Here is a 14,442-nt window from a genome sequence, read left to right as displayed (position 1 = left end):
AAGCGCTGGCTCTTCGGCTTTGAAACGGAGATGAGCACCGGCCCCTAGAGTCGGAAACGACTAGCACGCATGTGCGGGGGAACCTTTACCTTTTTACCTAATTTTATTTTATTTTAATTTGTACATTGCACTGTTTTAATTTGCCCTGTAAACCGCCCTGAGTCCTTCGTGAAAAGGGCGGTATATAAATCGAAACAAATAAATAAATTTAATACATCTAGTCATCTAGTCCTTTAACTCTTATTCAAAACATTTATTATCCATTATAATTTTCTTAAATTCAATCACATTTAAGTATCTACAACATTTCCTTTATTTAAGTCATTTCAACTTTTTTATATTACTCATATCAAGAAAGAGAACAAAAAAAGGGGGAAAAGCATATTATATTATTTAGGGAATTCATCCCTCTTAGAATGACATATATATTCCAAAACTTTTCTATTTCTTTAACCATATTCAAACAAATGTTTCTTTTTAAGTATTCTCTCTGGTAAGTCCCATCATCTATTTTCTTGGTTTCCACTTTAGTCTTTTTCCTTTGCCCAGTATCTTTCTTAATCAATGTATTTTGCTAAATCAAAAAGTTTTTCCGTATGTTCATAAATGTTGCTGTAGATGTAAAAAATAAATCAGGTGAAGTGTCTTTGTACGGGGCTTCTGCCTTTCTATGTTGGTTGAAAATCTTTTTCTTTCTCTCTGCTTCTGGTACTCCCATCTCTTTAAGAACTTGCCACAGTTTGTTGTGATCCACACAATCAAAGGCTTTAGCATAGTCAATGAAGCAGAAGTAAATGTTTTTCTGGAACTCCCTTGCTTTCTCCATGACCCAATTGAATAGATATTTGTAATCCAAATAGTTCAAAAAAGATTTTTTCCTGAAATTTATAATTCTCTTCTCTACAGCCCAGATTATTTTCTTTTTTTGTCACAGCTGACCCTTGTTGTTAAAACTTTGAAAGTCACAAACACAAATGAGCTTTTCCCAGGTTTTGCCAAGTCTTATGTTAAAGTCATAGCTCTCATAATCTTCATCCACCACTAGGTGTCAGCAACTATTTGTTTTTCAATTTCCAAAATGAACAATTATCTTTAAAATGAGAGTCTTAGCCATTCAAACAATTTTAGATTTATTCAGATATAAGTTTTAAATTTCAGATTTTATACTTATTTTACTTCCACATATTTTGATCCTCCATAAAAAGATTAATTCACCACTTCCGTTAGTTTAATGGTAGGGTGGAAATCCCCCTCCTTCCATTTTGGAAGTATTTTGCTTTTTGGGGATCTTTTCCAGGAAATTAAATGTAGAATAGAAAAGAGAATTCCTCACCCAGTTTCAAGCACGCTGTTCACAGTTGTGCTGGTTAGTACTTTTGGACTTCGGTTGCTAGTAGCTTGGGCTGGTCGATGCAATACCACCAGCCTTTCTCCTGTCGGGTTAGGAGGCATTCCCCAAGTCAAACAGAATGGCCACTGCTGTTCCAGAATCACTGGAACACCCTTCTTTCTTCGTCACCTTTCTGGGGTGACTTAGACCCATTTAGGGTCCCCAGGCAGGGCGAAATTAGCCGCAGGGGTACAGAGAATCCGCAAGCCCATGACTGGTCGCTACCACACAAAACTGGAAGTCCCCATTCTTTCAATTCTTCATTAAGGTGGTGTTGATGAATCATATAAAACAGTTCAATTTCAAGGAAGGTATCAGGGCCATGTCCAAACAGACAAGTAGGGATATATCATAATTTAATGAACAGCTTTCCATATCATTGTAAGCCAGTTTAATGTACTGGTTAAGGTATTTATGTTATACAAGTAGGACTGAAAAGACTCAGTCATTTGGTGACTTTGGTCAGTAGTACATTCTAGGCAAAACTGGGTCTGGAACACCTCGTCATGGCCAACTTGCCTTGACCATCTTGCCACAGCCAACTCACCATGAGACAACTCACCATGACCAACTCACTGCAGGACAAGAGTTACACTCATATCAAGAAACAGTGGATTAGAATCATTAAAGAAAGGATGCCAAAGGAGAGACAAAATGAAATGTGAACGACAAAAAATAAAATAATTTTTAATAATTCTAAATAATTAAATAGAACTGTTGAATTGTCCTGCGGGAGTTGTCGTATTCTGGGCAGAACTACCTCACAAGATTTTTTTGTGCAGATAAAATGAAGAGATTGTCATGTAAATTGCTTTTATCTTTGATAAGTGATGAATGATAGTATAATGAAAAAATGAGTGCTTAGAACTATTTGCAGTATGAGCAAAAACCATCAATAATTTTTTCCAATTTCATATTTTTCCTCTGAGGTCTTACTCTAGCACATCTGTTGAAGATACAATGAACAAAGGGGGAGAACCACCAGCTCTTCCACCAAGACCTCAAAAATCACATTCCAGAGCTTCCTCTTTAGACTTAAATAATTTTTTTCAGCAAAACACTCAAGGTAAGCTATAGAAGGCTTTAAACTTCCCCAGAAGTTTAAATAATAGTATAAAAAATTCAATCAGTTTAAATTCTTACCTGCCAAAGTACTTAAAATATTGTCAGCAACATATTGTCTGGGTTTCAGTGCTTAGTTTACTAATATATATTAAGTTCATTTCTCTCTGCCTCATTTTTCTAACCAATGATAAAAAGTGTCCCATGTTCTAAAATAAACTTGAGTCTTCTTTCTCTTTCATTTTCAATGTCAATCTATCCATTTCTGCACACTCTAAAAAATTTTTAATTAACACTTCCTCTGCTGGTAGATCTTCATTTTTCCAATATTGAGCGAATACAATTCTTGCTGCAGTTATTGTATGTAAAATTAAATATATACACTTTATCATAATTACCTACAATTATGCCTAACAAAAATAATTCTGGCTTAAACTCTATATGTTTTTTCATCATTTTCTCTTACCATGTATGCATTCTTAATAAAAATCTTTTAGCTGTAGAGCATGTCAACCAAATATGGTAATAAGTGCCTGGTTTTTGTTTACATTTCCAACAATTTCTTGATATATTTTTAAACATTTTTGCTAGCCTCACAGGTGTTAAATGCCATCTATAAAACATTTTATATAAATTTTCTCTGTATGCTACCTCTTTTGTTATTTTAGAATTTTTTTCCCAAAGGCTTTCCATTTTTCTAGTTCTATATTATATCCAAAATTCTTTGCCCATGTTATCATTGTTTCTTTAACTTGTTCCTCTTCCATCTTAGCATATATTTATAAAGTTTCTTAATCAATTTTTCATCTGATGTCAGTAATATCTAATAAAATTCTTTCTGTTCTTTGTAGAATCCAGATATTTTAACATCTTTTTCATATCTCATTTGGATTTGCAGATATGGCCACCATGTTAGGTCAATACGCTGTTTTTCTAGTTCTTGTCTATATTTTAATTTTCCTTCTTATGTAGTGATATTGAAAGTATCTGTGAATTTTATTTTTCCCTTACCATAGAAAGGCATGCCATCCAAGTTGTAGGTCATGTCCCTCTAGGTATAGTAATCTTCTATCTCTAAGAGTTATCCACTCTTTTAGCCATGTTAGAAAGGCTGCTTGGTAATATAGATTCCAGTCTGGCAGTCCACATCCTCCATTTTCTTTCGCTTTTTGAAGCATTTGCAATTTTATTCTAGCTTTTTTTCCTTGCCAAATAAATATCAGTATTGATTTGTTTAATTCATCAAAGAAGTTTCTCCCCACTTTCATAGGTATTGTTTGAAACAAAAAGAGTATTTTTGATAAAATATTCATCTTCACTGTTGCTATTCTCCCGAGCATTGAAAGTGGTAGGTTTTTCCATTTTTCCGTCAATTTTATTTGTTTTAATAGTTTTACGTAATTATCTTCTTTTATTGTTGCACATCTTGCTGTTAGGTAGATTCCCAAATACTTAACTTTTTTTTACTATTTGAAGACCTGTTTTTCTGATAATTGATTTTTTTGTTTTTCTGTAAGGTTTTTAGTTAACACTTCAGTCTTTTTTCTATTTATTTTCAGGCCTGCCACTTCTCCAAATTCTTCTATCTTTTTCATAAGCTTAAAGCTTGTCTCAAGAGGCTCTTCTAGTATAAAAATTAAATCGTCTGCAAATGCTTGTAATTTGTATTTTTCATTTTTTATTTCCAGTCCTTTAATTTCCATATCTTATCTAATGCTTCTATTTAATACTTCCAATGTTAGTATAAATAGCAATGGAGATAGTGGACATCCTTGTCTTGTGCCTTTTTTAATATTGAAGTTTTCAGTAAAATCTCCATTTATGATTATTTTTGCTGTTGTAATAAATTGTTTTAATTATATTTTTAAAGTTTTTTTCCAAATTCCATTTCATCTAGTTGCTGAAACCTTTCTGTGTGTCTAGAAATATTAACGCCATCTGTTTTCTTGGATGAAGTTCATAGTATTCCAAAATGTCTAAAATCATTCTTAGGTTATTTTTTATTTGTCTTTCAGGTAGGAATCTATTTTGATCTGTGTGTATAAATTCAGTCAAAAATTTCTTTAGTCTTCTGCTATTATTGAGGCAAAATTTGTAGTCCATGTTTAATAAAGATATTGGTCTATAATTCTTTATTTGTGTCAAGTCTTTAGGTATTAAAGTGATATTAGCTTCTGTCCATGTATTTGGTACTTTAGCCTCTAAAAGTACTTCATTACATAGTTTTTTTCATTATAGGACTTAAAGTATCTTGTAAAGATTTATAAAACTCTGCGGGTAGTCCGCCTGGACCTAGAGTCTTATCATTTTTTTCTGTCTTTTAATAGCCTCTATCATCTCCCATCATTGATATTTTTTCATTTAAAATATTTTGTATATTCTCTGGAATTTTTGGTAAATCTGCTTTTTTAATATAGTGCTTTATTTTTTCTTGTGAAGTTTCGTCTGTATTGTAAAGTATCTCGTAAAAGTCTTAAATTATTTTTTTGATTGTGTCATTTTGAAACTGTAAATCTCCTTTTGAGTCTTGTAGTTTATTTATCACTTTTTTCTCTCTTTTTTCAGTTTGTAGGCTAGCCACCTCCCCAGTTTATTAGCATTTTCAAAAAAATTCTGTTTAGCTCTTTTAATTTGTTGTGCCTTTTTTCAGCCTCTGCTAAATTTATTTTATGTTTTATTAGTTCCATTTGTTTTTTAAGTATTTTCTTTTGTGGGTCTATTTGTAGTTCTGATTCTAATTTCTTAAGTTCTTCCTGTAGTTTTAACTGTTGTTTTTTTTTGCTTTATTCTTTTTCGCCATGTAAGTTATAGCCAACCCTCTGAAGTATGCTTTAGCCATGTCCCACACATTTTGAAGGGATGTTTCTTCTTTTTTATTTATTTTTAAAAAGAATTCCATTTCCTTTGTTGCTGTTTGTGTATATTCCTTATCCTTTAGTAAAGATTTATTCATAGACCATCTTAATTTTTTCTCAGTTCCTCTCCAAGTCATCTTTATTGGATTGTGATCTGCCCATATATTAGGTTCTATCTCGATCTGTCATATAATCATACTTAGTTCAGGAGATGTCCATATCATATCAATTCTGGACCATGATTTGTGTCTATTTGAATAAAAGGTATATTGTAATTTTTTTTGGATTCTTTTCTGTCCATATATCCTGAATACAAATCTCTTCTGTCATTGTAAAAAAAGTTTTAGGGAGTATATTTTCCCATTTTTCCCTATTTTACTCCTTTTATAGTCCAGTGTTCCATCTGCTATTGCATTAAAATCTCCCATTAAACAAATATTTTGGTATTCCAATTCCACTATTTTTTATGCAATTTTTGATAGAACTTTTCTTGTTTGTTATTAGGTGCATATATTGCTACTATCAATATTGTTTTTGGCTTATCATTATTTCCACCATCAATATTCTTCCTTCTTCGTCTGCATAGATTTGTTTGGGATTCATTATTTCTTTAATATATAGAGCTATTCTTCTTTTCTTTTGTTGAGCTAATGCGCAATGAAGTTTCCCAATTTTCTGTTGCTTCAACAGTTTGTAGTGTTGTTTCTTAATATGTGTTCCTGGGAGACAAATTATATCCATTTTTAATCTTTGTAGATGTGTAAAAAATTTTTTTTTACTTTTTATAGGGGAGTTCAATCCATTTACATTCATTGTAAGAATCCCATTTTCCTTCTCCATCTCCTTCAATTATATATAGGCCTTAACCTTCTAGTTTAGGGCTTTTCAACCGGTGGTACGCATACCACCAGTGGTACGCGAACACCTGGCTGGTGGTACACAAGCCCTAGCTAATTGTAGTGGGGGCTACAGCTGATACAGCCACCCAGAAGCACGGATCAGCTGTAGCCCGGCGCTTCAGTTAGCAAGCAGTATGTTTTCTAGAAGCGCAAGCAAGTGAGCTGGGTAGAAGCCCAGGATCAGCGTCTGCAGCTACAGCTGAGACGCGCTTCTGCGGAACCACCCAGCTCACTTGCTTGCAGAAAACATACTGCTTGCAAGTTGCATTGTCCCAGGGAGATCACGTGATCCTCTTTTGCAACCTTCTGAGAAGCAAAGTCAAGCCGGATTCAAACAACTCTGGAACTTAACTGCAGGGATTCACCAAACAAACTTGGCAAGAGAAATTCGTAAAATGGGGCAAAATTTCAACAGCCAAGTGGCTCTGGAGCATGGGGTGCCTGCACACGATCCCCCACCCTGGGCTTCAGTTTCACCATCAGGCAAAGGGAAGCCAGAGCGACTCCCCGTCGCCTTCCCAGCCGGGCTGCTCAGACGCAGGCAGGGATGACTTGTGCTCTCCAGGAATAAACTCCGCCGGCCACAAAGGGAGGCACCACAGGTGGCTCCGGCGAAGGAGATGGCAGGGAGATCCGGCCAACAACCCCCACCCCCCCATCAGCGACATGGCCGGGCTGGCAGGGTGCACAGCCAAAGGGGCGCAAAGCAGAGGAGGGAAGTCTGCGGGCAGCCCCGGAGCCGGAGCTGCAGCCAGGGGAGGGGGGGCATGGGCGACACAGTTCAAATGCCCGGCGCACCCTGCAGAGAATCACCCGCAACCTTTGTCTGGCCTCGGCCCGACTTCTCTACCCAGTGGCTGGCGAAGGGTGGGGAGGGAGCAGCCACTGCCAGGCGTGTGGGTGGGGCAGGTGCCGCTACCTCGTGGCCAGGTAGGGGAGATGCCGGGCCCTATGCCAACCGAGCCCAGGAAGCCAGAGCACGCTGCCCCCGGTGCAGCCGAGCTGTGGAGGGCCAGGCCAGATGCTCTCATGGGAGCCCTCTGGCTTTTCGCCCCCAGAGTGCTCCCAGGTGCCCTTTCCTTGAACTCCTGGGCAAAGCCACCCTTTCACTCCCGGCCCTCTTGGCTTCTGCGGCGGGTCCCAAGGCAGCGTGGCAGGCAGCCTTTCTCTCCTTCAAATAAGGCCGGGAGCAATGCGCTGGGGAAAGCGGGGCTCTCTGGAGTGGGGAGACGCATCCTGCGCCCAAGTCCCATCTTTTTTCCTCTCAAACAGACACACACACACACACACACACACGCCCCTTTTCCCATCCAGGATCAAAAAGAGGAGGAGCCCCAAGTCTCTACCTGTCAGGTAGTAAGGTGGCATCCTGACATCTCTGGGGAAAACCCCTTCCAGCTGACCAAATGGGGAAGGAGGGAAAGAGAAAGTACGTGGATGAAAAAGGGAAGGAAAGAAAAGGAAAGGGAAGAGAGAAATGTGGGAGAAAGCAAGGAAGAAGAGCAAGTAGGGAAAAGAGAGGGAGAAAGGTGAGGAAAGAAGGAAAGAGAAAGGAAAGGGTGAAAGGTGAGGAAGGAAGGAAGGAAGGAAAGGAGGGAAGGAAAGAAGGAAGAGACAATGGGAGGGAGGGAAGGAAGGCACCCATCCCAGTCCCGCCCCCGTCTACCAGAGACCCACAGATTTCCCTCCCCCCACAGGCACCCTGCAACCTGAGTAATGAGCTGGCCACACACCCCCAGCCATTGACTTCGCTTGTCAAAAAGTTGCAAAAGGTGATCACATGAACCTGGGACACTGAACGTCATAAGTATGAATCAGTTGCCAAGCATCCAAATTTAAATCACATGACCCTGGGAATGTTGTAACAGTCATAAGTGTGAAAAATGGTCATAAGTCACTTTTTTCAGTACTGTTGTAACTTCAGACAGTCACTAGGCGAATTGTTGTAAGTCGAGGACTACCTGTACTTTATCATTTTTTTCCTTTTTGGGCGGGGGAGGGTCAAGTTTTTGACACCTTGCTGGGCGACTGGTGGTACTCAGATATTGCCTTATCCTAAAAGTGGTACAATGGGTGAAAAGGTTGAAAAGTCCAGTTCTAGTTGTTCTTATCTGTCTCTGTTCTCTTGCTCTTACCACTTCTTCTGTCTTTGTATTTTCAGTTTCTTCTTCTTTCCTTGGCTTGGCTGCTCCTTCTATTGCCGTTTCTTCCTGTCTCTTCGTTTTCTCTCTCTGGATGGGGTTCTTTTCTCTTGCATAAAAGCTTTATGATTATCATAAATCTCTATTGCCTTATGTGGTATATCCAATCTGTATCCTTTCCCATCTTAATTAGAATCCCTTCTGGAATCAGCCATCTGAAATTCACTCCTTTTTCAGTTAATTTTCTAGTCAGGAATTGATATTCTCTTTGTATCTCTCTTATTCTCCTTGGAATCTGTTTCAGGACTACAATCTCTTTTTCTTTGTATCTCAAAGGATCATCTCTCATTCTTCTCAAAATCTCAGCCCTTATGGATTTTTTGACAAATCTAACATGTACCTCTCTGGGGACATTATTTCTTCTCGCATAGCTTGAATTGACTTGAAATATTTGATCTAACTCTCCTTCCATTTCTTGTTTCCCGATTTCCAGTGGTTCAGCCAATAGCTCTGTTATCAGATCTGCGAGATCCTCTTCTTTGTCCTCTATTATATTTTGGAATCTTAGGAAATAAGATGCCTTTTCCATTTCCATAACTGCAATTGAGTCTTCCATTTGTCTATTAATCTGCATCATCTTTTGGATCTCATCTCTCAATTCTGCCAACTTTTGTTCAGTCTCTAGTGACTTTTCTACTTTTTGAGTTCTTTGTTCATTTTTTGTGACCATCTGTTTAAAGTTTTCTAGTTGAGAGTCTATGTTGTTAATTTTTTGGTTCATAGTATAGTGTTTTTTCAAATGCCCTTCTAGAACCCCAAGACCCATTCAAGGGTCTGCAAAAATAAAGGTAGATTTTGTTGAAAAAAATACAATATTAAAATCACATTAAATGATCATGAGAAGCCGTAGTAGCAGCAAATGCATCAATTATACTTTTAATATGGTAAACATTAATGTATGTAACCTATACAAACAAAAATTATTTTGGGGTCTTCCATAATTTTTAAAAGTGGGAAAAGAACCTGAAAGAAAATAATTTTAAAAACATTGCTGTAGTACATGGAGTATTTAAATAGGTGATCCTTGGTAGCTGCTATCTAGCTGATAATTTAAATATATAAATGAAACATAATAAAACTAATGCCACAAAGAAATTATGTAGCATCAATTGTGAACGTTTCAGTGGAGTTACTAGAGACAGTGACTTTTTTAGCCAAAGAACAGGTAGTCCTCAACTTACAACAGTTCTTATAGTGACCATTCAAAGTTACAACAGCACTGAAAAAAGTGACTTATGACTATTTTTCATACTTATGACCATTGCGACATCCCCGTGATCAAAAATCACATGCTTATTAACTGACTCATATTTATGATGGTTGCGGTGTCCCGGAATCATGTTATCCCCTTTTGCGACCTTCTGACAAACAAAGTCAGTGGGAAAGACCAATTCATTTAACAACCTTATTACTAACTTAACAACTGCAGCGATTCACTTGACAACTGATAAGAAAGGTCATAAAATGGGGCTAAACTTACTTAACAAATATCTCCCTTAACAACAGAAATGTTGAGCTCAATTCTAGTCATAAGTTGAAGACTACCTGTAATATGCAAATGATAAATGAAATGATATCATGCATGTACCTGTTTTTATATTGATACAATAGTGTATTGTTGAAGATAATAAACTCTTGTTAATTATCAAAACAACATTAACCCATTTTAATTCCTTGACCATACTGTATGATAATCAGCTATTGCAGCCTCGTAAGTACTTTTTTGTATCTCATAATGTATCACAAATTCTTTGTAGTTTGAATACATTGCTAATTACATGTGGCCAAATATGGCTGAAGAGAACATGACTATATGTTAGCATAGTTTATGAACTTTGGTGGTGGTGACAATGATAGTAATAGCTCTCAGCAATTGTCTAGATTTTTTTTTACTTTGGATTTATTTTTTTATTATGTTTTTTTAAAAAACAAGATTGCTAATTTCAGTGGAACAAGGTTTTAATAGTCTTTTGGAAACAAGAGTTGGAGCCATCAGAATCTCAGATCAGGCAGATGCTAGGACACATCTTGTTCCCATAAAATGGTATTGTTTAATAGAGGGGACCTGGAACACTTAATATTTAATGGAAAGCAGTATATTTGTATTCCTTCAAAAAATAAAGTCAATTGAATTCTATTTTCACTTCCAGCAATTTGTAATTGGAACCTAGGGAATCTAGGGGGGGGGGGAGAATGCAGAATTAGCTGCAATTCAGGCAGAAAGACTAAATAAAGTATAAGATCAATTGGCTTTCTGCCAAAAAGACAGTTAAGGGATAATGTGAGGACTGTTTTGAATATTATTGAATATTTACAACATCACAATGAGAAACAGACAGCTTTAATATTCTTGGATGGAGAGAAAGCCTTTGACAATTTAAATTGGGCTTTTATGTTTAAAGTTTCGGAAGACATAGACTTTGGGGTAAATTTTATCCAAGGGATTAAAGCAGTTTATACATTATAGCAAGCAAAGATAAATATTAATGGGGACTTAATCAAACCCTATGAAATTCAAAAGGGTACGAGACAAGAATTAGATAAAAATGCTAAGGAATGAGGAGGTTTGGGTTTATCAGACTTGAAATTGTATTTTGATGCTTGTTGTTTGGTGTGGCTAAAAGAGTGAGTTAATCTTCAGAATAAGAGGTTACTTGATTTAGGCGGCCATGAATTAAGATTTACTGTAAATGGCATAGCTATTTATGGTATGGCAAGGTTAAAGTAAATATTGATTTTAATAACCATTTTGTTAGGCGTGCCATCCTAAGACTTTGGAATAAATATAAAACAAGATTTTTTTGTGAATATCCCCCCAGGAAGCTATTTTTAGAAAGGAAATGGTGGTGAAGCCAGACAGGTGGACTTATGGTCAAATAATATTTTTTTAATTTTGGTGATCCTTTCCTCAAACTCAAAGAGGAGTTAAAATCAGAAGGACTTATCTGCCATTGGTTTACATGTTTAAAATTGAAAGAAAGATTCAAAATAGATAAAAAGAGGTATGGGTTTTACTTTGTGAAAAATGAATTGGAAATCCTACAGCATGGTAATGATGAACATATTATTGCTAATGTAAGGTTTTACACTTAGCCTCACAATTGCCCCAGCATTACTCAGGAATTTAAAAGAGCCAAAAGAAACTCCTGAGCCGAGGTTTCAGCAAGCAAACAACTTTTATTTTGATCAAAATAGACTTGGGTGGCCACATCTCTCTTCGTGGCTGGTAGAGAGATGAAGGCAACAATTAGGAAAGATGTCTTCCACCTTTTATACCTTTCCAGAACAAAGAGATCTGGTACTAGGAACCAAAAGGTACAGAAAAATAATTCCTAGATGATGACTCATACACAACAACCCAGGCTCCACCATAACTCCTTTTCCCCCTCCCCTTACCATGCTCTTTTCATGTAAGCAATCCCCTGTACCTAAAGCATGAAACATTTGCTTTTATATAACTAATTTCCCAATATAAAGCACCTACAAAGCTGCTTGCACATAAACAAAGATGATTACAAAGTATCACTACTAATATCAATATTACTAACATCAACCTAATAAATAATAAAATAATAAAATCTCTTCATTCCTCCCTTTTTAATATAAAAGCCGAATAGGCTTAGGGACTCTTGAAGAGGGGAATATAGTCAGAAGGTAAAGGTTTCAAAATCATTGCTTTAGCTGGTTTATCATTATAGATAGGAGTGGCAGCAAAAGTTGGTCTGGATCAGGGGTCGGCAACCTGAAACGGTGAAAGAGCCACTCAGAACTGGTTCCATCACAAAAGGAAAAATTGGGAGCCAGAAAAAATGTGTGTGCTTGCGCGCGTGCACATGCGCAGAACGAAGCTTAACTGAAGAGTGGAGCCTAAGGCAAGACATGCAAATGCCCTGCCCCCTCCGCTCTCATTCACTCGTCTTTGCTTGGAAAAGCTTCTCTCTCGCTCTCATTCACTCACGTTTTGTTTGCAAAAGTTTTTCTCTTGCTCTCTCACACTTTGTTCAAAAAAGCTTCCCTCTCCCTCTGTTCACTCACATTTTGCTCGAAAAGGCTTCTCTCTTGCTCTCATTCACTCAAAAGGCCAGCCACGGTGCCTCCATTGACTTCCATGGGGACGCTTGGCAATGAAGGGGATGATTGAAACTGCTCCCGGTAGTGCTGCTACTGCTAACTTTTCCACTTGCTGTTTGGTTCCAATGAAACTGGAGAACCCCCGGATGCCACTGCTGGGGGTGGAGGAGGCTGCCTGGGTTCGGCTGTAGCGGAAGCCGATGACAGTAGCGGTGGAGGCGGCGAGAGAGACACTGGAGTCTGCCGCATCTCTGCCAGCCTCTGCCTCCACCGCAGAAACAAATTCCCGTGCCGGCCCCCATGGTAGTTGTGGGCCGGGCAATCGCTCCGGTGGCGGTGGCTGCTGTTGGGGAGGCCTAGTGCGCTCACTGAGAGATGCTGGAGGTGCTCTAGGTCCGGCATGGGGCCACCGTGCTCGCCATCTTGCCCACTTTGGCGGCAAAAGTAGCGCCGCCTGTCTGCCGGGCAGAAGCAACAGGAAAGCGGTGGCGGCGGCTGCTCTTGTAGCAGCCTACCACGCTCACCGAGACGCTGGAGGTGCTCCAGGCCTGGTGTGGTAGTGGGCCAGGCAATCGCTTCAGTGGCAGTGGCTGCTGTTGGGGAGGCCTAGTGCGCTCACTGAGAGACACTGGAGGTGCTCCAAGTCCGGTGTGGAGCCGCCGCACTCACCGTCTTTGGCGACTTTGGCGGCGGAGCAGGGTGATGGGAGACCCGTCAGGCAGGGAAGAGCGCCTTCTCTTCGCTGCCTGGCCCGAACGAAGAACAGCCGAAGGCAGCAGCTCCGCAAGCCTCTGCCACCCACTTCTCTCTGCTGCCTGGCCCGAACGAAGAGGAGCTTGATTACAAAGTATCACTACTAATATCAATATTACTAACATCAACCTTAAGCATAATAAAATCCCTTCACTAAGATTTATAAATTGTTATTGAATTTGAAATTGGAGAACAAATATGTAAAGCATTGTATGATTCAGTTGGCAAGAAACTGCATATAATGTAATGCTGAAACAATGGGAGACTGGTCTAAAAGGTCTAAAATTTATACTAAATTACAATTTAAAAGAAAAATTTTATAAGATGATGTATCATTGGTATTTAACACCAGAAAAGTTGTCAAGAATGTATAAAGCTATTTCAAATAAATGTTGGAAATGTAAATGTAAAGAAGGGACCTTTTATCATTTATGGTGGACATGTGATAAAGCAAAGAAAAAATGGAATAGGATTCACATCTTCATACAGAAGATTCTCAAAGTGAATATAAAGATAAAACCAGAAACATTTTTTCTGGGTTTAATGGAAAAAGATTTGGAAAAAATTTGGAACTTTGTAGTTATATATGTTAACGGCAACAAGATTACTTTATGCACAAAAATAGAAGGACACTTTGATTCCTACAATGGATGAATGGTTGCAAAAGTTGATGGAGTTAGCAGAGATAGTCAAATTGACTTTTTTGATTAAAGAAAAAAAATAAAATTACTTTTGTTTCTAGTTGGAAACTGCTTCTGGACTTTGTCCTTGAGGTGGAAAAAAATGAAACTTTGATTTGGGGTTTTACCGATTAATAGGTTTGTTATTGTAGAAGAGGCTAGTTTATAATATTATGTAAAAGTAAAAACTTGAGTTTTGATGTCATTATCTTATTCTACTGCACCAAACAGAGTCGGAAGTCAATGCTTTTTCTTTCTTATTTCCCCTTGCCCCACATTTTTCCCTTCCCTTTTCCCTCCCCTATTTTCCTACTATTTTCTTTTATATTTTTGTATTATATATTATAAGGGACATGGTGGCTCAGTGGGTTAGGACGCTGAGCTTGTCGATCAGAAGGTCGGCAGTTGGGCGGGTCGAATCCCAAGTGCCGCATAACAGAGTGAGCGCCTGTTACTCATCCCAGCTTCTGCCAACCTAGCAGTTCCGTGTGCCTTTGGCATCTAGTCATGCCGGCCACATAACCACGGAGA

General features: G+C 38.2%; 1 protein-coding gene across 1 annotated transcript in view; it reads left to right on the top strand.

Moving 5' to 3' along the window:
• The window catches only part of REPS2 (RALBP1 associated Eps domain containing 2), a gene marked incomplete at its 5' end in the record, with an annotated part of 127,601 nt that overhangs the window by 78,627 nt on the left and 34,532 nt on the right, over positions 1-14,442 (top strand). Inside the window, one exon of the mRNA XM_081326372.1 lies at positions 2,320-2,456. Coding sequence (XP_081182498.1) covers positions 2,320-2,456 — 137 coding nt within the window. The remainder of the gene's footprint in view (positions 1-2,319; positions 2,457-14,442) is intronic.

Source organism: Vipera berus, assembly GCF_964194415.1.
Source record: "Vipera berus genome assembly, chromosome: 4".
NCBI lineage: Eukaryota > Metazoa > Chordata > Lepidosauria > Squamata > Viperidae > Vipera > Vipera berus.
Note: the sequence above shows the minus strand (reverse complement) of the source record. Positions and strands in the feature narration are given on the sequence as shown.